This window comes from Mobula hypostoma, chromosome 5 (assembly GCF_963921235.1).
Source record: "Mobula hypostoma chromosome 5, sMobHyp1.1, whole genome shotgun sequence".
Taxonomy (NCBI): Eukaryota; Metazoa; Chordata; class Chondrichthyes; order Myliobatiformes; family Myliobatidae; genus Mobula; species Mobula hypostoma.
The window spans coordinates 34,749,043-34,772,463 of record NC_086101.1 but is presented as its reverse complement, the minus strand read 5'-3'; the positions used below and the strand labels follow the sequence as shown (position 1 = coordinate 34,772,463).

Genomic DNA, 23,421 nt, shown 5'->3' with positions numbered 1-23,421 from the left:
TAGAATACACTCAAATCAGCATAAGTTAATCAGTTTGATTGCCTGGTGGAAGAAGCTGTTCCAGAGCCTGTTGGTCCTGGCTTCTATGCTGCGGTACCGTTTCCCGGATGGTAGCAGCTGGAACAGTTTGTGGTTGGGGTGACTTGGGTCCCCAATGATCCTACAGGCCCTTTTTTCACACCTGTCTTTGTAAATGTCCTAAATCATGGGAAGTTCACAACTACAGATGCGCTGGGCTGTCCATACCACTCTCTGCAAAGATCTGCAATTGAGAGAAGTACAGTTCCCTTACCAGGCAGTGATGCAGCCAGTCAGGATGCTCTCAATTGTGCCCCTGAAGAAAGCTCTTATGAGTTGGGGCCCCACACCAAACTTCCTCAACCGTCTGATGTGAAAGAGGCACTGTCGTGCCTTTTTCACCACACAGCTGGTAAACTCACGGTGGCGTCTTATTATTGGTGGCCCATCTAGAAACATAGGAATACAGAAACTACAGCACAATACAGGCCATTCGGCCCACAATGCTGTGCTAAACATGTACTTACTTCAGAAATTACCTAGAGTTACATATAGTCCTCTATTTTTCTAAGCTCCATGTACCTATCCAGGAGTCTCTTAAAAGACCCTATTGTATCTGCCTCCACCATCGTTGCCAGCAACCCATTTTACGCACTCACCACTCTCTGTATTAAAAAAAATTTACCCCTGACATCTCCTCTGTATCTACTTCCAAGCACCTTAAAACTGTGCCCTCTCATGATAGCCATTTCAGCCCTGGGAAAAAGCCTCTGACTATCCAAATGATCAATGCCTCTCATAATCTTATACACCTTTTTCAGGACACCTCTCATCCTCCGTCGCTCCAAGGAGAAAAGGCCAAGTTCACTCAACCTATTCTTGTAAGGCATGTTCCCCAATCCAGGCAACATCCTTGTAAATCTCCTCTGCACCCTTTCTATAGTTTCCACATCCTTCCTGTAGTGAGGTGACCAGAACTGAGCACATTACTCCAAGTGGGGTCTGACCAGAGTCCTATATAGCTGCAACATTACCTCTCGGCTCTTAAACTCAATCCCATGGTTGATGAAGGCCAATGCACCGTACGCCTTCTTAACCACAGAGTCAACCTGCACAGCTTTGAGTGTCCTATGGACTGGGACCCCAAGATCCCTCTGATCCTCCACACTGCCAAGAGTCTTACCATTAATACCATATTCTGCCATCATATTTGACCTACCAAAATGAACCACCTCACACTTATCTGGGTTGAACTCCATCTGCCACTTCTCAGCCCAGTTTTGCATCCTGTCAATGTCCTGCTATAACCTCTAACAGCCCTCCACACTATCTGCAACATCCCTACTCTATGTGTCATCAGCAAATTTACTAACCCATCCCTCCACTTCCTAATCCAGGTCATTTATAAAAATCACAAAGAGAAGGGGTCCCAGAACAGATCCCCGAGGCACACCATTGGTCACCGACCTCCATGTAGAATATGACCCATCTACAACCACTCTTTGCATTCTGTGGGCAAGCCAATTCTGGATCCACAAAGCAAGGTCCCCTTGGATACAATGCCTCCTTACTTTCTCAATAATCCTTGCATGGGGTGCCTTACCAAATGCCTTGCAGAAATCCATATACACTACATCTACTGCTCTATCTTCATCAACCTGTTTAGTCACATCCTCAAAAACTTCAATCAGGCTCATAATGCACGATCTGCCTTTGACAAAGCCATGCTGACTATCCCTAATCATATTATGCCTCTCCAAATGTTCATTAAATCCTGCCTCTCAGGATCTTTTCCATCAACTTACTGTCACGTACCCCGTGACAGGTTAAAGAACCAGCAGAGATTGAAAATACTTTGGAATCCGGTATTGCTATTAACTAATGGTATTTATTAGTAACTACGCAATACAGTAATATAAATGCAGATAAATCAAACAGGTTAGCAATGATTTTATTTATATATATATATATAAGTGTGGGAATATATGAAAACCAAGCTTCTTCAAGTCTAGGGGTAAATAGATTGTCTTACGAAGATGAGTAAAGTTCAATTCAGTCCGTGGTATTGAGTTGAATGGTGATGGAGAGAGAGAGATATTTAATTCTTCAGGTTAATTAATGTGAGATGTTTGTAATCCAAAGGCAAATGTCATGAGAAGGCAATTATGTCGATATTCCACAGATTCTATGACAGCAATACAGAATAACAATAGTGGTAGGTTATCTCTGAAGTTGTTCCACTCCACACACAAAGTATCACCGACAGTGATCTTCAATGAATATCCTTTCAACACAAGTGGTACCACACCCGAAATCAGCTACGGGTCATCCCAAAGTGTGGCCACAGGATACTCCAACAGAATCCACGTAGGGATTATCACCAACAGTAGTCTATCACTAAGGGGACCTTCTTCAAGTGGTAAAACTACCAACCCAGGCAAGGATTATCACACACAGGTAGTTTCCACACAAGGTTACCCCAAACACACAACTGTGATAGCCACTTATCCAGTTCCACGACATACGAAATAACTCTAACAGTGATTTGCCACGGGGTGCCTTTCTTCAGTGAACTACCACACCCAAATAAGGGTAACACAAAACTGATATTCACAAGGTACTCCCCTTACCAGAGAACCCACTCCTGTGGATTAACTATGCGACAACCACACCTTCGTATTCCAATGGAGTCAAACTCACCCTTACAGACTACTTAGAGAGAGAGTCCAAACAGTGACCTCTTTGTCACTAGGTTTCTTCTGTTTCAAACCTTCTCTCCACTCTTCTCTTCCTTTAAAGTCACCGAATGTGATCACCACAAAAGGGGACCGTTCTTCTGTGGTGGAATTATCAACCCAGGCGAGGGTTGGACACACGAATAACTCCCCACCAGTCACACTGCGAGAGCCACTGATCGATTCTCCTGACTGATACTCCAAAATCCCACCTTTCTGCGGGCACAACAAAGCTCATCCAGTGTCCGAAACCACGTGTCTATCAATCTATCGGCTGAACTTCTATTTATCTCACCACGCTGAACACCAGCTGTCCATCAAGTAGCTCCTCCCTTCTCTCTCGCTGCAAACTCGTTCCAGTTGCAGAAAACTTGTAAGAGTTATTTATCAATACTCAGGATCGATCTCAACTCACCCCTTTTCGGGCTGCTGAAAGTTTAGACCAGGACCTCACTCACTGGTGTCTTTCATTGATTGAATCCATCTTGACTCCGAGCATGTGTTTCTCTGTGTCTGTAACTGTCCTTGTAAAAAGTAAACACGCTGCAGAGAAACCATAATATTGATTGTCCATCAAATAACGCCGCCCTCGGTCACAATGGCGACCCACGAGCTGCTCGGTGCCCTCTCTCTCCGAACTCAGCAGAAACCCAAAAGTTAGTCTCAGTTCTTTCTCGTGCCTTAAAGTGACAGTCTACAGAAAATATGAACCTTAGGGGCTCATAACACCATCTCAAAGCAGTCTTTGCTTCTCTCTCTCTTAATAACAAGGTGTCTGGTGTTGAACAATTCTCTCTCTCTTTTTAAAGGTACAGTCCATAAAAAATATGACCCCTAGGGGTACATAACATTACCAACCACTGAAGTAAGGCTCACTGGTCTATAATTTCATGGGCTATCTCTACTCCCTTTCTCGAATAAGGGAACAACATCTGCAACCCTCCAATCCTCCGGAACCTCTCCCATCCCCATTGATGATGCAAAGATCATTGCCAGAGGCTCAGCCATCTCCTCCCTCGCCTCCCACAGTCACCTGGGGTAGATCTCATCCAGTCCCAGAGACTTATCCAACTTGATGCTTTCCAAAAGCTCCAGCACATTCTCTTTCTTAATGTCTATAAGCTCAAGCTTTTCAATCCACTGTAAGTCATCCCTACAATTGCCAAGATCCTTTTCTGTAGTGAATACTGAAGCAACATATTCATTAAGTACCTCAGCCATCTCTTCTGGTTCCATACACACCTTTCCACTGTCACACTTGATTAGCCCTATTCTCTCACGTCTTATCCTCTTGCTCTTCACATACTTGTAGAATGTCTTGGGGTTTTCTTTAATCCTGCTTGCCAAGGTCTTCTCATGGACCCTTCTGGCTCTCCTAATTTCATTCTTAAGTTCCTTCTCGCTAGCCTTACAATCTTCTAGATCTCTATCATTACCTAGTTTTTTGAACTTTTCGTAAGCTTTTCTTTTCTTCTTGACTAGATTTTCAACAGCCTTTGTACACCATGGTACCTGTACCCTACCATCCTTTCCAAGTTTTCTGTTGCACAACAAGAATGTTGGTGAGTGGAATGTTCTTCTCTTTGAAAAGTTGCTCACCAACCTGATATATTGACTCCCACTTTGTAATCTGCCTCCACACTCCTTGCAAATAGAAACTCTTGAACCATGCTTTCATCTTTTATGAAGTGAACACAACCAAGAAGCAAAGGTTCAATGCCTGACAAAGTTGACTCATCCAACTGCAAAGCAAATTCTGTTGTTCTAAGTATTCTGTTGTCCAAATCCTGATGCACAATATCTTCCACATTCTCAAACACTTCATCTATTGTCTAGGAACAGAGTTGTCTCTGAGCAGAATTGCTTCAATTATTCGGCCTGGTGACTAATGCAAAACCATGCTCAGAAATTCCCTTACTGCTAGCAGAATCACTTTTTCTCCAACTGTATGGGGCTTTCCAGATTTATTAATGAGCAATTTCATTTTTTGTTTGGTCAGCTTCTGCCATTTTCGTTATGGATTAATGTCCACAGTCATTACCTCTTGTTTAAGTCCAACCTCAAGGGCTGCAATCAATAAAAGGGAAAGTTACGAAGTTGTCATAGCTAAGGCAATACCCGACTCTCTGCCTGAAGATACATAATGAGGGGCAACAATATCTTGGTTGGGCCATAGGCTCGAGAAATGTGGTCAAGACCATTCAAAAGAGCAGATTCTGAACTTTACCCCGCTCAACACCATACCCTCATTCACTGGAACTGCATGATTACAGTATGGGAATCGTACTGACTAACACTGTATTACATAGTGAATGACAATAATATGCAGACCAGGCCCAGAAATGACACGATTTCTTCGCTCCAGATTTCTCATGATATGCCAAACACATCATCAACAGCTATAACACACTTTGAGCAAAGTCCAAAAGAGCAGTGCGTTAGCCAGAGATGAGGTGATTATGTAATCATTGTAATTAATTGTGAGACACTTAAGATCAAATACTTATAATAAGTAATTCAATTTTTAAATTAAGCCTGTAATCCCACAGGTGTTCCCCTTGCTACTGAGCAACCCCACCCCCCATTGTCCCATTAAAAACTTCCACTGCTCCGGGGGGGGGGGTGACTATCAAGCCAAGGGAAATAACCTCTCAGCATCTTTAAAGAGAACTTTGGATAGGTATATGGATGGGAAGAGTTTGGAGGGATATGGTCTATGTGAAATAGGTGAGACTTAAGCAGAAGTTCAAGTTGCATTGATAGATGGGCTGAAGAGCCAGTTTCCCTGCTGTACTGCTTTACGAGACTAATCCTGCCGAGGGTCTTGACCTGAAGAGTCAACTCTATTTCTCTCCAAAGATGCTCCCTGACCTGCTGAACAGAAATACCACTTGTGTACGTTACTCTGAACTTCCAGCATTTGCAGAACTCCTTGTGTTTATCACTCTCCTGGAAAATTGCATGGCTTAATGGGATCCATTGCATGGAACTCAGTAGGCCAGGCAGCATCTATGGAAAAGAGTAAACAGTCGATGTTTCAGGCTAAGATTGTGCAAAGAATGAGGAGAAGTCAGAGTAAGGTGCTGGAGGGGAGGAAGAAGTGAAGTAAAGATCTGGGAAGTTGACTGGTGAAAGAGATAAAGGGCTGGAGAAGGGGGAATCTGATAGGAGACAACAGAAGATCATGGAAGAAAGGGAAGGAGGAGGAGCACCCGAGGGAGGTGATGGGCAGGTAAGGAAATAAGCTGAGAGGGGGAAACAGGAATGGCGAACAATAAAGGAGAGGATGGAGGGGCTGTTACCGGAAGCTCAAGAAATTGATGTTCATGCCATCAGGCTGGAGGCTACCCAGACGGAATATAACGTGTTGCTCCTCCAATCTGAGTGTGGCCTCATCGCAGCAGTAGAGGCCATGGACTGACATATCGGTTGAAATAGTGAATTGGATACATAACAGGAAATGCCAAACTTTGACTACGATTCAGAGGTCTGCAACAAACGTACATTAAGATCGAAAGAACAGGAACCAACCATGCAGTCAGTACTCCAAAAGCAGAGGAGGGGAATTGGATTAATTGGAAAATTTTATATGATGATCAAAAGTATCTGGAAAATGAACAACCAAATTCTTAATTATGTTCCTTACTGGAGATAACTGACATAGTATAAAACCAAAAGGTTTATTAATAGTGTGGTCAGCAGAAGAACAAAGCATTTTTCAGATGATGCTTCTCTTATAGAAGGCATCTATTTGCCCCACTGCTCCTGTGCTGGCAATGAAACAGCTATCCAACTCATCCAACTGCTCTGCCTTTTTCCCATTACCATACAAATTTCTTCTTTTCAAATATGCGTTCACAAACCCCAAATTCCTAAGCAGCTACTGACATTGGAAGTTTGTTGTAAATCTCAAAACCCACACTGACAAATTATGAGTAAAGAGTAATTCAGGAAATAGGATTCAAGACAAATTAGCCATTTTCTCATCCAAAAACAGTACTGGCTATGGAAGAGGAGTGGGAGTGTAGTTGGGCCTGCGTGGCCCTGTCTAGTCCTTGGATGTCCTCTACAATTTAAACAGTAATACAATTAGAAGATATCTATAATCAGATGTCTATTAATAGATCACAACAATGTTAAAAACTCAGACAAAATGAAACCTAAACTGATTATCCTAAAAATGTTATCCAGTTACCGACCATCTTATCAGTGAACAAAATGATCAAACAAATACTGGGCCCAATCCCATCAAAAAAACTGCAGAGGTCCAATAATATCTGTGCTGAACCTAAAGCATGGCTTAGATCTGAAAATTATGATCAGAATCAGATTTATTATCACCAGTATGTGTTGTGAAATTTGTTAACTTAGCAGCAGTAGTACAACGCAATACATAATAAATATAGAAAGAAGTGTGTGTGTGTTTCTTTATTAAGTAGATTAAAGATAGTGCAAAAACAGAACTAATATATTAAAAAAAGTGAGGTAATGTTCATGGGTTCAATGTGCAGGGCAGAGGTGAAAGAAACTGTTCCTGAATCATTGAGTGTGTGCCTTCAGATTACTGTACCTCCTTCCTGACAGTAACAATGAGAAGAGGGAATGCCCTGGGCCATGGGGGTCCTTAATAATGGACGTCGCCTTTCTGAGGCACCGCTCCTTGAAGGTGTCTTGGGTACTACGGAGCCTAGTACCCAAGATGGAGATGACTAATTTTATGACTTTCTGTAGCTTCTTTCAGTCCTGTGCAGTAGCCTCTTCCCCCCCCTCCACCCCCCCGCCGCACTAGGCAGTGATGCAGCCTGTCAGAATGCTCTCCATGGTACATCTATAGAAGTTTTCAAGTGTTTCAGTTGACAAACCAAATCTCTTCAAACTCCTAATGAAATATAGCCAACGTCATGCCTTCTTTATAGGGGCATTGATAAGTTGGGACCAGGTTAGATCCTCAGAGATCTTGCCACCCAGGAACTTCAAATTGTTCACTGTCTCCACTTCTGATCCCTCTATAAGGATTGGTTTGAGTTCCCTTGTCTTACCCTTCAGCTCTTTGGTCTTACTGACATTGAGTGCAAGGTTATTGCTGCGACACCACTCAACTAGCTGGTATATCTCACTCCTGTACACCCTCTCATCTCCATCTGAGATTCTACCAACAATGGCTCTCTCATCAGCAAATTTATAGATGGTATTTCAGCTATACCTAGCCACACAGTCATGGGTATAAAGAGAGTAGAGCAGTGGGCTCAGCACATATCCCTGAGCGGCGTCAGTGTTGACCATCAGAAAGAAGGAGGTATTATCACCAATCCGCACAGATTGTGGTCTTCCGGTTAGGAAGTCGAGGATCCAATTGCAGAGGGAGGTACAGAGGCCCAGGATCTGTAGCTTATCAATCAGGATTGTGGGAATGATGGTATTAAATGCTGAGCTACAGTTGATGAACAGCATCTTGATATAGGATTTGTATTGTTCAGGTGATCTTAGGCCGTGTGAAGAGCCAATGAGATTGTGTCTGCCGTAGACCTACTGTGGTGATAGGCAAATTGCAATGGGTCCAGGTTCTTGCTGAGGCAGGAGTTCATTCTAGCCATGGCCAACCTCTCAAAGCATTTCATTATCATAGATGTGAGTGCTACTAGGTGATAGTCATTAAGGCAGCCTACATTATTCTTCTTAGGCAGCTGGATAATTGTTGCTTTTTTGAAGCAGGTGGGAACTTTCAACCGTAGCAGTGAGAGGTTGAAAATGTCTTTGAATACTTCTGCCAGTTGGTTGGCAGCAGTTTTTAAGAGCCTTACCAGGTACTCCATCAGGGCCTGCCACCTTGCAAGGGCTCACCCTCCTTAAAGACAGCCTGACATCAGCCTCCAAGGCAGAGATCACAGCAGGGATATTCACAGCTCTAGTTATATTCTCCCTTTCAAAGCAGGCAAAGAAGGCGTTGAGCTCATCTGGTAGTGAAGCATCGCTGCCACTCATGCTATTGGGTTTCACTTTGTATGAAGTAATGTCTTGCAAACCCTGCCAGAGTTGTCAAGCATCCAATGTTGCCTCCAACCTCACTCGGAATTGTCTCTTTGCCCTTGAAATAGCGCAACACAAGTCATACCTGGTTTTCTTGTTAAATGCCACAGATCTAGTCCTTAGCAGATGACAAACCTCCTGGTTCATCCACAGCTTTTGGTTTGGTAATGTACAGCAAGTTTTTGTAGGCATATGCTCAACCACACAGGATTTAATGAAGTCAGTAGTAACTGTGGAATACTCATCCAGATTTGAAGATGAACTCCTGAATACAGCAGAGCCCACCAATTCAAAGCAGTCCTCCAAGTGTTCCTGTGCCGCCCTTGTCCATCTCTTCGTGGTCCTCACTACTGGTGCTGCAGTCTTCTCTCTCTGCATATACAGAGAGAGTAGAAGTACTGCCACATGATCAGACTTTCCAAACTGAGGGCAAGGAATAGCACAGCAGGTGGAAGAGTCTCAACCTGAAACATCAACTGTTTATTCCTTTCCATAGATGCTGCCTGACCTGAGTTTCTCCAGCATTTTGTGTGTGTTTACTCCGGGTTTCCAGCATCTGCAGAATCTCTGGGGTTCAGATCTGAAATGTTGACTCTGTCTCGCTCCACAGGTGCAGCCTGAACCAGTGATTATCTCCAGCTTCTTCTGAGTTTGTTTTACATTTTGCCATACCAAAATGAACTTCCTTCAGCTTTTCAATGATTACCAACATTAATAATATTTTGATTTGGTTCAGAAAGTACTATTTTGTATTTGGCAACATGGAATAATCCTCTTCTGTTGCATCACAGTAAAAGCACTCCCCACCATTAAGCTCATCTGCAAGGAGCGTTGGCACAAGAAAGCAGTATCCACCATCAGGGACCCCCACCATCCAACACTGTGTTCTCTTCTCACTGCTGCCATCAGAAAGAAGTTCCCCAAGTTCAGGAACTGTTATTACCATTCAACCAACTGACTTCTGGTAGTTAACAGCGCGGATAACTTCACTCAGTTTAATGCTGAACTGATTCTACAACACATGGTCTCACTTTCAAGGTCTCTACAAGTCATGTTCCCACCATTATTTATTTACTTGTTTATTATTATTTGGTTCCTTAGCTGGGGGTGGCAATGGGAACAAGCTCTCACTACATATTAAATGCTCCCAATAGCACGTGCCTCTGACAACCAAGTCCAGCGCCTGGCCTTCACATGTGGCTTAGCTACTAAGCCCAGTGGAAACATTCCTACTGACAGGAGAAGGGGCAAAGACGGTTTACTGTCTCCTTAAAACCAGTCGCTTCAGGCAGATGGGGCTTGTTAACCATGGTTGGCAGTTCATCTAGAAGGAAAACTCTGATCTCAAATCTCCACTGCCTTGCGGCTACTCCCACTCACAGGGAAGGCTTTGGGAATAAACCCCAAGGGAAACATCTGGTGCTGGAGTTCCTAAGGCAGTCCTACATGGAGTTCAATGCTAACTAGCAACTGCTGTGACGCTGCTGGTTCCAAACTGTGTCGGTCTCTGCCGCACCTTGGGTTCATCAGTTGAGTGACAAGGGGGAGCTTGCTACACGCGCAACAGTTTGCTCTTGCTCTCCACATCATACTACCCAGACTTGCGTATCTAGACAGCTAGGACACAATAATCACAGTCAACTCTGACCAATGGAGGCCTCACTCACGCAGTTATTATTAGTTTTTTATGTATTTGCACAATCTGTCTTCTTTTGCACTTTGGTTTGTCAGTTTTTGTGTGTAGTTTCTCATTGATTCTATTGTATTTCTTTGGTGACTTATATGTACTTTGATAATACATTTACTTTAAACTGATTATTTTGGTACTTTTTACTTTGAAGACTGACTAGATAGCAGGCAATCCTAAACTGGATGCTATGACACAGGGGAATAATTAACTATTTCTTAGTGTGTGGTTATTGAGAGCAAAGTGACAGAACATAACAGAATTCTTCCTTAAGAGTGAAGTAATGGAATTTGAGGCCCCGAATCTGAACAAAGGAAACTACAAAGACATGAGGCACAAATTAGCTAAATGGTTTGACAGTACATAGGCAGTGGAAGATATCTAAAGTGTATATTCATGAATAAAAAGTTGTTCATTCCTGTCCATTATGGTAGTCAGTGGGTAAAAAACAGCCATCACAGAATGGAAAAACAGTGTGCACGAAATTAACAGATATTTGAAGGTTGCTACATCAAGGATGGTTAATGGTCTGTGAAATTCCCCAAGAATGTTAAGAAAATACAAGGAAATGGATGATGAAAGTTGCAGGAGTGAACCTCCAGGATTCCACAGTGAGAGCACCAAATGGAATGGACGAGGATGGAGGTACAGGTGAATCTCTGGAAGGTTGTAGGGAGTTGGTGTAAGGGCAAGGTTTGTACCTCCTATGGCTGCAGGACAAAGTGTCTTGGATTATTCATGACAACAGAAGAATGAGGTATGCCTTATTTGTTTGTTATGTGCCATGTCATATGACATAGACGATCATGGTCTGCAAGTGGTTTGCCATTGCCTTCTTACTGACTGTGTCTTTACGAGATGGTGACCCCAGCCATTACCAATACTCTTCAGAGAATGTCTGCCTGGTGTCAGTGGTTGCATAACCAGGACTTGTGATGTGCACCAGCTGCTCATACGACCATCCACCACCTACTCCCATGGCTTCACGTGACCCTGCAATGGGGGGGGGGGGCTAAGCAGGTGCTACACCTTGCTCAAGGGTGACCTTCAGGCTAATGGAAGGAAGCAGTACCTTACACCTCCTTTGGTAGATATGTACTTCCACCCCATCTCCCCAATGCCCCTAAGAGAAACAGGTAAGATACAGGTGTGATGCACCCAGTAGGTGGAGATTCCAGATCCAGGGGTCACAGCCTCAGGCCCAGACTATAATGAGCCTATAGAATTCTCTACCACAAAGACAACAGAGGCCAGGTCATTATTCGAGGTGATAAGTAAATTAATGCCAATGGGAGAAAAAAGGAAAGGATGATCAGCTTAATGTTGTTGGATATTAGAGCAGACCCACAGGGCTAAGTGGCCTCTCTTAAGTTTAGCATTATGATTGTTGTCAGTGACGCCGATACAACTCTGCCTCATTGGTGCATCAAAAAGCACACAATTCTTCGACTTCTAATAAGGCGGCAGTTGTCTCTCTACTCAAGGAGTCAGAGAGTGACAAAAATCAATCCCACTTGTGCAAGCTGGAATAAATACAGCAAGACCTCAATGTTACTCAGTGTGATGCGGCCAGCATACTTTACCAGGGGTAATAACTACAACAACACAACAATGAAGCAGGAGGCTGGAAATTAGCAACAACAAATAATGTAAAGATCAGCAGCAGATCAACTCGCTAATGAAAAAATTGGCACTCTGAAAGTTTGCTGATTCTTTATTCCACAGATGCTGCCTGACCAAATGAGTATTCCTGGACAATCTATTTTTTTTATTATTAAAAAACACTTAATAGAGTAAACCATCCCAAGGTCCAGTACCTCCGAGGCAACTTTCAGAGAAAATCTGACAGCAGCCCACAAGAAAAGTTTAGATTTATGTTGAGAGCTCCGTGACAGAGATAGATTTTAAGGAACTTTGTAATGGAGATAAGGATGTTATGGTGAGAGGGCTATAGATTATGATCTTGAAAACTGAATGAACAGTTACTGTACCATTGGAAGGGCAAAGTAACTTCAACGCCACCGAGGAAAATAAAACAGAACAAGCATATCTACTGTATTTTCGACGTCTTTCAGAACATCCCAAAACACTTGAGAGCTAATGAAATATTTTTAAGGTATAATCCTTCCCATACATGGAAAATGCAGCAATTTTTATAGAGGATTATCACAAATAAATCAGTGAAATAAATGTGCCAAGAAAGGTGGTAGCAAAGTCTAATATAAGACAGAAACTAAACACAAGTTTCCTGTTCTCTGAATACTATAATACAATCGTTTACACCTGCCAAGTCAGCAGACAGACCACTGTTTCATCCACAAGACAGCACCTCTGTGGAGAAAGGCTTCAATCTACAACCTTCTCCAAAACACAGCTGGTTACTGTTCTGGGCTCAATCCTGAGAGGTGGGTGATTGAGGTGAGGTGGAGATATCACTGAACCCCCACCCACCGCCCTCCACCAAAGTCCTGCCTTACCTCAGGGTACGGCGGGGGAAGTGTCCAGTGCAGCAGCTTCCCAGGTGGCCTCGGACATCGGCGCCCACATCGCCTCCCACTGTGTTTGGGGATGGTGGGGAAGGAGTGAGAGGGCAGGTACGGGGAGGGGGGCTCAGGCTCCAAGGCTGGGCCGGCCAGGGTCTTGGTCTCTTCACCTCATCTGCCACACACACACACTGGGCCCACTGACGTCCTAGAGACAAGCGCAGGCCTCGGCTTCAACTCAGCCCTGCCCAGCCCAGCCCCAGACCCACCCTGCCCAGGAACCCACCGAGACGGGTATGGGGTGAAGGAAGGTGGAGGTGGAGGTTCAGACCCAGCAGGAGTTCCGGGGCGGTGGGCTGGGCGGGGCGAGGGGGGGGGAGGCTCTCACTCCCAGACGGCCGCAACTTCTAACTTAAGCTCGGGGCTCGGGCCCAGGCCTTCCCCCCCTCAGAATCAGGCCCCAATGCAGCCGAACGTGCTACCCGCCGTTGTCATGGCGATCAGGCCTATCGCCGAGCCGGCGGTGACATCAACGGGCCAATAGGCGGGAGCCGTGGGTCAAGTTCGGTTGAGTGGGAGCCGGAAGTGTTTGCGCTAGAAGGGGCGGGGCAATAGTGACGAACGTTGATTGATCGGTTGACTACGTTGACTTCGCATCCCTCTGAAGGCGGGACTTCAAAGTTCAAAATAAATTTATTATCGAAGTACATATGTCACCATATACAACCTAGAGATTCATTTTCTCGCGGGCATTCACAGTAAATGCAAGAAACACAATAGAATCACTGAAGACTGCACCGAACAGGACAGATTCAAAGAGTGAATGTGCAAAAAGACAGCTGTACAAATACAACAATAATAAATAAATAAATATAAAGAACATGGAATGAAGTCTTTGAAAGTGAATCCATAGGTTGTGGGAAGTTCAGCGATAGGGTGAGTGAGGTTGAGTGAAGTTATTCCCTCTAGTTCAGGAGTCTGAGCCTGGTGGTGTGGGTCCTGAGGCTCCTGTACCTTCCTCCTGATGGCAACAACGAGAAGAGAGCAAGGCCAGGATGGTATGGGTCCTTGGTAATGAATGCTGCTTTCCTGTGACAGCACTCCAACTAGATCTGCTCAGTGGTGGGGAGGGCTTTACCCATGATGGACTGGGCCGTATTCATGACCTTTTTGTAGGCATCCTTTTTGTTCAAGGGTATTGGTGTTTGCATACTGTGCCTTGAGAGGTTGGTGATGAAACACATCATCTCCTGCCTGAGAACTGAATTTCCCTACTGTCACAACAGGTCAACAGCAGATGACATTTCACTGGATCTTGACACAGCCCTGGAACATCTGGACAGCAAATTTGCATTTTCATTGGCTACAGCTCGGCATTCAATACTATCATTCCCTCAAAACTAATCAATGGGCTTTATGTCCTTGGCTTCAATGCCTCATTGTGCAACTTGATCTTTGATTTCCTGTTTTGACAGTCAAAGCAAGCATTAAGGGCATTGATTCCATCTGGAAGTGAAGCCTTGCCATCAATGTCGCTTGGTTTCACTCTGTGAGAGGTGATGGTACTTGAGCCCTGCCACAGCTGTTGAGCATCCTTCAGTGATTCAGGACTTGGGACAAGCATTGCAGCTCCTGGGGCAGATGTACAATCTGCAGCTTTTCACTGTTCACAATAATAAAGCAATCCCAATTTTAAGACCACTAACAAGAATTAATACAAGAATTTAAGGTAATGAAGAGTTTTGATACAGTAAATTAAGTGATCATTTCTGGTAGCAGAATGAAACATGAGAACAAATTGAAGATAAATGACATAAAAACACAAGAAAACAGGAGTAGGCTACTTAGCCTCTCAAGGCGGCCCTGTCATCCAATATCATGGCTAATCTACATTGGCTTCATCTCTGCTGTGCCATTTTCCCATAATTCTCAATTTATCAATGCTTAATTTCCCTGTCTCCATTGTAAAAATATCTAATGATCTGGTCTCCACAACTGTCTGGGGCAGAGAATTCCAGAAATTCACTGCCCTTTTTGAGATAAGATAAACAGACAGGAAAAGATATTGAATCTTGAAAGGGCAGTGGTAGGATATTCAACAGGTACTCTCAAAAGGAAACTGTTATAGTTCCAGAGGAACACACATACAAAATGCTAGAGGAACTCAGCAGGTCAAGCAGCATCTAAGGAGAATAATACAGTCGAGATTTTGGGCCAAGATTATTCCTCTCCAGAGAAGTTGCCCGACTTGTTGAGTTCCTCCAGCATTTTGAATATGTTACTCTGGATTTTCAGCATTTGCTGAATCTCGTGTGTTTATGTAGATCCAGATGGAAAGGTAGTGCCAAATGGAGAATTCCTCCTAATGGCCAGCATGAGATGAGTGGTCACATTCAACTGCTGTTTGAAACCAGGTCAGAGAGAGAGACCCTAACTTGAAACTTGAGAACCAAGATTTGTCAGCAAAGCTATAGTAAAGTGCAACACAAATACATTCAGAGAACAAAAAGGTGCAGTCAAGGGCTAAGAACTAAAAACTATTCTGTCCTATGTGCCAGCTCCACCATTTATTAACACCAAACTTTACATTTTACCTCTGCCCAAGTTGCTTGCACTCACTCCATATCCTTGATTCTACTTAAATTCTCCATATACTTAATTCTACTATTGTCTGGTCTTGAACATTCTCAGTAATTGAACCTATTACAGCCTTGTATAGAAATTCTAAAGATTCTCTACCCTCTGGGCAAAGAAATTTCTTAACTTAGTCCTGAGGACCAGCTCCTTGCTTTGAAACTGTGACCTCTGGGTCCACCCACTCTAGCCAGAGGAAGCATGAACTGTAACTGCCATGTGAGAATATTGTATGTTTCAATGAGGTCATTCTCCTGCTGGCAAACTTGATTATAGGCCCAGTCTGATCAACCTTTCTCCTTAAGGGACCCCCCCCCCCGCACCAACATCCATCTCAGTAAACAATCTGGTTAACACTACTCCACCCTCTGTCAAAATATCCTTCCTAACATTTGGAAGCCAGACCTACTTATAATATTGTAGGTGTGGTCCCAGTGATCCATGTAATTTATGCAGCCTGATGGTCTTCCTGAAGGTGAGAGGACAGGCAGCTGATTGAAGAGAATAATGAGATTAGTACTACAAGAGAACTTGATGATTCTGACAGCTGTCTGCCACAGTAACAGTAATTGACATGCAGCCATATCAGCTCAAAGTGAAGAGTGGGGATAATTAATGGTAACAACCCCCCCCCACCCACTCCATGCCCAACACCAAACAACCTACATGCTTTATACACTAAGAAATCAATGATTCTTTTAATATTAACCACCTCACTTCACTAACTTGCAACGGCCTTGAAATTTGCGATACACGTTCCTTCTCTATGACTACTATTGATTTTGTTAATTAATTGTACTTTTCTTGATTTTCATTGTTCAAGGTTTTAAATGAAACAGATTATTTAAGATTGTGCAAGGATGCAAGGAATTGTTTCTTCACTGCAGCCCATTCTCTCCCTCCCACACCTCCAAGCTCAGAAATCATTCAATGTTACCCAAAAGATTTCTTTAATTTTTGTTCTTTTTAACTCTTTCTTACTGCCCTGTTTATTAAATAAATCGACAGGTCTTTTGTAGTCACAACATTTTCAACCATTAAGCACTCCAATGAGGCCTGCAGCCATTGTTTTTTATGACAGATACACACATGCAACCAACATAGAGGTAAGAATGTGGCCAGACAATTCCAGGAGAACAGGGCAGGACGTGGCTCCAACCAACAAAATGAAGAGCAACCACAGAAGATCCAGTCTCATCTTTAAAATTGAAATATTTATTCCACAAAATGAAAAGTGGGAGATATCACTCCAATAGGCACAAATAAGTTTGTAGGACAATTAGTTCTTGAAAGTACCAATTAAACTTTTATGGAAAAATTAACTATGCATGAACAGGTCTTTGTTTTTAAATACAAAATCAGATCACTTGTTTGCACACTTGAATTGGAAAACAAAAACTGTCCCACCTAGGACCTGGTAAAGTAATAATAACACGACCAAACCCCATGCTTTGATTACAGTCCTGGCGGATGGGTTGCTTGTCTCAGATACATTAATTCTAACTGGTGAAGATACAGGATGCTTTATGCGGGAATAATTTTGAGTGGTTTCTGGTTAATGTGGTAAGCCTATTGCCACAAAGCGCTGTAGAGAAATGGCTCCTCTTGACGCTCACCCTCCAACCGTCTGTACAGACTTTTTTTTGGCAACTAACGTGCAAGATCAGCCACAATTTCATTTCTGACATTCCACACTCTGCGATGGAGCGATGTATTTGAGGGTTTTCTGCAAAACATGTGCATCAGCTGGCTCTATCCTCTTGTAGTAGTTCTTTTTAGTTTCTATTATTCCAAAGCCGAATTTTCTGTAGAATTCAATTGCTGATTCATTGCTGATCTGAACGTGCCTGGAAAGGTAAACACAGCATTAATGCTCATATTGCTTTTAGAAATAAATACATTTCAGTCAAAAGATGAATCATTAACTCCACATCAAGATACCTAACTCACCAGCACTAGTATCATGTGACTCAATTAATAGCCCTCTCGGTCAAAAGATTGTTAAATCAAGTTCCACTAAAGAAACTTAGACACAGAGCTCTATCAGTGCAGTACTCTCGCAACACTGTAGGAGGCCTCACCTGCCCTCTCGAATAGACAAATCTGAACAAGAGTATTCTGCTACACATCCAAAAGCAACATTTATTCCTCAAAGCCTCAAATGTTTATTTCAAAACTATTTGAGCACAGCGAGCCACTAATAATATCTCTTGATGATACCTCCTTCCCACCCCATCTCCTGTAAAAACACTATTGCCTGTTCTCAGTTCTTTCGACTCCACTGCACCTGTTCCCAGGATGTGGCTTCCCTTTCCAGGACATCAGAGACCTCCTCCTTCAAAGAACAGGGTTTCCCTTCCCCACTATTGATGCTGCTCTCACCCGCACCTCCTCTATTTCCCGTACATCTGTGCTAACCCCATCTTCCTGCTGCCTTTACAGTGGCAGAGCTCCTCTTGTCCATATCTACCACCCTATGAGTCTCCAACACATCATTCTCCACATTTTTCAACATCTCTAAAGGGATCTGACCAGACATATCTTTACCACCCCCACCCCCCCATTCTCCACTTTTCACAATTTTCACAAATCCTTCTGTGATTTTCCTTTCCATTCATCCCTCCCCACTAATCTCCTTCCCGGCACTTATCCTTGCAAGTGGCCTAAGTGCTCACTTGCCCATTCACCTCCTCCCCCACCTCCATTCAGGGCACCAAACAGTCTTTTCAGGTGAAATAACTTTTCACCTGCAAATCTGCTGGGGTCATCTATTGAGACTGGTGCTCCCATATGGTCTTCTCTACATTGGTTAGACGCATAGTAAATTGGGAACCGCTTGGTCAAGCATCTCTTCTCCATCTGCCAAGAGCGTAACTTCCCGGTGGACAAACATTTTAATTCCCATTCCGACATGTCGGTCCATGGTCTCCTCTTTTGCCAAGATGAGGCCACCTTCAGGGTGGAGGAGCAACACCTTATATTCTATCTAGGTAACCTTCAACTTGATGGTATGAATATCAATTTCTCCTTCCAATAATAAAAAAAAATCCTCCCCCTTCCCCCTTCTTCTATTCCCCACTCTGGCCTCTTAACTTTTCTCACCTGCCTATCACCTTCCCTGGGTCCCCTCCTCCTTTCCTTTCTCCTATGGTCCACTTTCCTCTCATGAAACAAAGAGCATAGAAACCTACAGCACATTACAGGCCCTTCGGACCACAATGTTGTTCCGACCATGTAACCTACTCTAGAAACTGCCCAGAATTTCCCTACTGCATAGCTATCTTTCTAAGCTCCATGTACCTATCTAAAAGTCTCTTAAAAGACCCTATTGTATTCGTCTCTACTACCATCACTGGCAGTGCATTCCATGCACCCACCACTATGTGTGAAAAACTTACCTCTGACACTCCCCTTGTACCTATCCTTGTTCTTCAGCCCTTTACCTTTCCAACCCACCTGGCTTCACCCATCACCTTCTAGCCACCCTCCCTTCCCCTCCCTCCCACCTTTTTATTCTGGCATCTTCCTCTTCCCTTTACAGTCCTGAAGAAGGGTCTCAGCCCAAAACATTGACTCCTTATGAATTTCCATGGATGCCACCTGACCTGCTGAGTTCTCCAGCAATTTTTGTATGCCACTAATTGACTGCTACCTTTCCTTCTGTAACTGTAATTGAAAAGTACTTCAAAAACCAAAAAAAAAGGGTTGGAAATACTCAGAAGATCAGGCAGTATTCACAGGAAGAGATATACAGTAGCTTCAAAATTGCAGGTTAACATGTTTCATGGATATAAAAGTTATTGGCATGAATCTCAAAAAAACAGCACTTCATTTGCTGTTAAGCACTTTGGTAGCTTTGTCATCATGAATCTCTTAATTTAAAAGGAAGGTGCATGCACTGTGGGCAACTCTGGTTTTATATCCATTCTGCCAATCCACAGTTGCCCCAAGTTCTGCTGAGCCTTCTGCATGCCTTTAATGGGTCACTTCAGAAAGCAATGGCAAGAGATGTCAATGAAAGATTGGGATTGGCCTGATCTGATAGAGATGGCACTCTTTCCCCCCCATGAACATGGGGACCAGTTGGGTTTTTACCTCTACCCAGACCATTATTTCATAGTCTTCACTCCACCAAAGGTGGGCTGAAAAAGAAATTTGAAGAATCTTATAGATGAAAGAGTGATGAAGGAAACCAATTTAATAGTATGAAGCTTCTTATGATAGAAATGAAAAGGTTGATTCAAGATTCAAGATTCAAAAAACTTTATTGTCATTCTAACCGTACATCAGCTCTGCAGGGCAGAATGAGACAGCGTTTCTCAGGAGCAGTGCAATCATAACATAACAAACACAACACTAAATAATAAACATAACAATAAATAGTAAAACACATCAGCCACATGAATCAAGTTATAAGTGTCCAGTGCAAGTTAAAAGTGTCCAAAGCAGAGTCAGGTAGAGCAGCTATTTAGCAGTCTGACTGCCTGTGGGAGCTCAGTTTTGATTAATACACTAGCCCTGAAAAACACTCAACTGTGGCACTGGGGTAAAATATACTTATAGTGTAATCTAGATAACAGAGTGAAGTGAGGCACTATTTCCCAAAGAAAATCTCACTTGGCTTTGACTCCATTAACACATCAGTGTGAGCTTTAATGCAAATCTATATTAAGCAACACACACAAAATGCTGGAGGAACTCAATAAGCTAGGAAGCACCTATGGAAAAGAGTACAGTCGACATTTAAGACCAAGACCCTCCTGCTGAAGGGTCTCAGCCCAAAACATCGACTATACTCTTTTCCATAGATGCTGCCTGGACTGTTGAGTTCCCCCAGCATTTACGTGTGTTGCTTGAATTTCTATCGTCTGCAGATTTTCTTGTTTCCAATCTAAATTAAACTGGTCAGGCGTGAATACATCAGTACGTTGTTGCAAAGAGGTCACTTTTTCATTTTGGATCAGGATATAAAGATCTTGCAGGGCTTACTACAAGTTGCCTCAGACCATGTTAAGTGTTAGGGGATTCCCACAGCACACTTAATTGACACCTCCAACTGCAGTGTGGCCGCAAGCCAAGAGTCAAACTTGAGGAAGAGATCGTGCCCTTGTTTATAGAAATGAAAGCTCCAATAGTAACAAACTCTCCAAAATACCACCCCAGCCACTTCCCAGTTAAAAGCCCTCATTGCTTTGCTTCCCCTCCATCCCGAGTGTTGCAGAAGTGGATGCACTATATCTGCCAGATGCATGGTCAGGCAATTCAAAAAGTTTCTCTCTCCCACCCCCCCCACCCCTCCCAAGTCAAAATCAAAGCAACCACACCCCCCTTCACCAGGCCAAAACGTTGGGATGATACAGGACAGTTGGTAGCCATTTGGTCTTTCAGATCCTTGCCAATCAACTTTCCAGCCCATCATTCACAGCTCTTGGCACATAGCTCAAGACAGCAGCATCTCCCGTCAGCAATTTCTGCCATCCAGGCCATGCCATCTTTCTGCTGCTACCGTCAGACAGGAGGTTACAGAAGCCTGAAGTCTCACGCCAACAAGTTCAGAAACAGATGCATTCCTACAACTAACCCACATATCCCTATTCCTATCTCAACAATGGAACTCTATGGACCACCTCTCGCACTGTCATGGTCTTACCTCTGATTGCTGGTATGTTATTTTTTACACTAATGTCTGGCTTTGAATAGATTTTATCTCTTCACTGTGTTAACAAATTTATGTGCATTTGTTCTGTGTGTTGTCTGAATCTAACTGCTTGTGACGCTACTGCAAGCAGGTTTTCCTTCGTTCCCACACCTCACCGTACTTGACCATATGACATGAAACCCAATTTAACAAGACCTATATGTGAAATAAAGGCTCTTACACAGATGGGCAAGTGATGCAAGCAAATAGGTGCATAAAGACGGTATTGAATTAAATTGAATTAACCTTATTTCTTACATCCTTCATATACATGAATAAAAATCTTTACATAGAAACATAGAAAATAGGTGCAGCAGTAGGCCATTCGGCCCTTCGAGCCTGCACCGCCATTCAGTATGATCATGGCTGATCATCCAACTCAGTACCCTGCACCAGCCTTCCCTCCATACCCCCTGATCCCTTTAGCCACAAGGGCCATATCTAACTCCCTCTTAAGCATAGCCAATGAACTGGCCTCAACTGTTTCCTGTGGCACAGAATTCCACAGATTCACCACTCTCTGTGTGAAGAAGTTTTTCCTCATCTCGGTCCTAAAAGGCTTCCCCTTTATCCTCAAACTGTGACCCCTCATTCTCCTTCCCCAACATCGGGAACAATCATCCTGCATCTAGCCTGTCCAATCCCTTTTGGATTTTATACGTTTCAATCAGATCCCCCCTCAATCTTCTAAATTCCAACGAGTATAAGCCTAGTTCATCCAGATTTCATCATATGAAAGTCCTGCCATCCCAGGAATCAATCTGGTGAACCTTCTTTGTACTCCCTCTATGGCAAGGATGTCGTTCCTCAGATTAGGGGACCAAAACTGCACACAATACTCCAGGTGTGGTCTCACCAAGGCCTTGTACAACTGCAGTAGTACTTCCCTGCTCCTGTACTCGAATCCTCTTGCTATAAATGCCAGCATACCATTCGCCTTTTTCACCGCCTGCTGTATCTGCATGCCCACTTTCAATGACTGGTGTATAATGACACCCAGGTCTCGTTGCACCTCCCCTTTTCCTAATCGGCCACCATTCAGATAATAATTACATTACATTACATCTCCATCTAATTTATAATAATTTGTAATAGTATATACAACAAGACAGTCAATATAGCATAGAAATACAATTGTATCAGCGTGAATTAATCAGTCTGATGGCCTGGTGGAAGAAGCTGTCTCGGGGTCTGTTGGGGGCTTTTATGCTACAATACAGTTTCCCGGATGGTAGCAGCTGGAACAGTTTATGGTTGGGATGACTCAGGTCCCCAGTGATCCTTCGGGCATTTTGTACACATCCATCTCTGTACATGTCCTGAATAGTGGGAAGTTCACATTTACAGACGTCTGCACCACTCTCTGCAGAATCCTGCGATTGAGGGAAGTACAGTTCCCATACCAGGCAGTGATGCAGCCAGTCAACATGCTCTCAATTGTAGAAAGATCTTTGGGTTTGGGGGCCCATACGAAACTTCTTCAACGGTCTGAGGTGAAAGAGGCGCTGCTGTGCCTTTTCCACCACACAGCTGATATGTACAGACCACACGAGATCCTCCATGATGTGAATGTTGAGAAACTTAAAGCTGTTTACCCTCTCAACCCTAGATCCAATGATGTCAATAGCCTGTCTCCATTTCTCCTGTAGTCCACAACCAGCTCCACTGTTTTTGCAACATTGAGGGAGAAGTTGTTTTCTTGACACCATTGTTATCAGAGTGATGACTTCTTCTCTGTAAGCTGTCTCATTATTATTTGAGATAAGGCCAATCGATGTAGCATCATCAGCAAATTTAATTAGCAGATTGGAGCTGTGGGTAGTGACACAATCATGGGTATTCAGAGAGTAAAGGAGGGAGCTTAGGACACAGCCGTGGGGTACCCGTGTTGAGGGGCAGAGGTGAGGGAGCCTACTCTTAACATCCGCCAGCAATCTGACAGGAAGGGTGAAGGCTGAGGTCTCTGAGCTTCTTGTCAAGTCTGGAGGGAATTATGGTGTTGAATGCTAAACTGTAGTCCAAGAACAGCATTCTCACATAAGCTTCCTTTTTCTCCAGATGTGTAAGGACTCTTTCCATTTCGGCACAGCCTCAGGATGTTCCTTGTCTACTCTGAGGGGTAAATGGACCAGGGAATTC

The 23,421-nt window shown here is 43.5% G+C and overlaps 2 protein-coding genes across 5 annotated transcripts in view; both read right to left on the bottom strand.

Moving 5' to 3' along the window:
* LOC134346758 (basic helix-loop-helix domain-containing protein USF3) overlaps window positions 1–13,433 on the bottom strand; it is a 49,233-nt gene extending 35,800 nt beyond the window's left edge. For both annotated transcript variants that reach the window (XM_063048363.1, XM_063048361.1), the window contains exon 1: window positions 12,945–13,433. The gene's annotated coding sequence lies outside the window, so the exon portion shown is untranslated. The remainder of the gene's footprint in view (window positions 1–12,944) is intronic.
* A 3,338-nt stretch (window positions 13,434–16,771) lies between these two features.
* The window catches only part of naa50 (N-alpha-acetyltransferase 50, NatE catalytic subunit), a 47,950-nt gene continuing 41,300 nt past the window's right edge, over window positions 16,772–23,421 (bottom strand). For all 3 annotated transcript variants that reach the window (XM_063048357.1, XM_063048358.1, XM_063048359.1), the window contains exon 5: window positions 16,772–17,431. In XM_063048357.1, coding sequence (XP_062904427.1) covers window positions 17,260–17,431 — 172 coding nt within the window. In that variant the 3' untranslated portion in view covers window positions 16,772–17,259. The remainder of the gene's footprint in view (window positions 17,432–23,421) is intronic.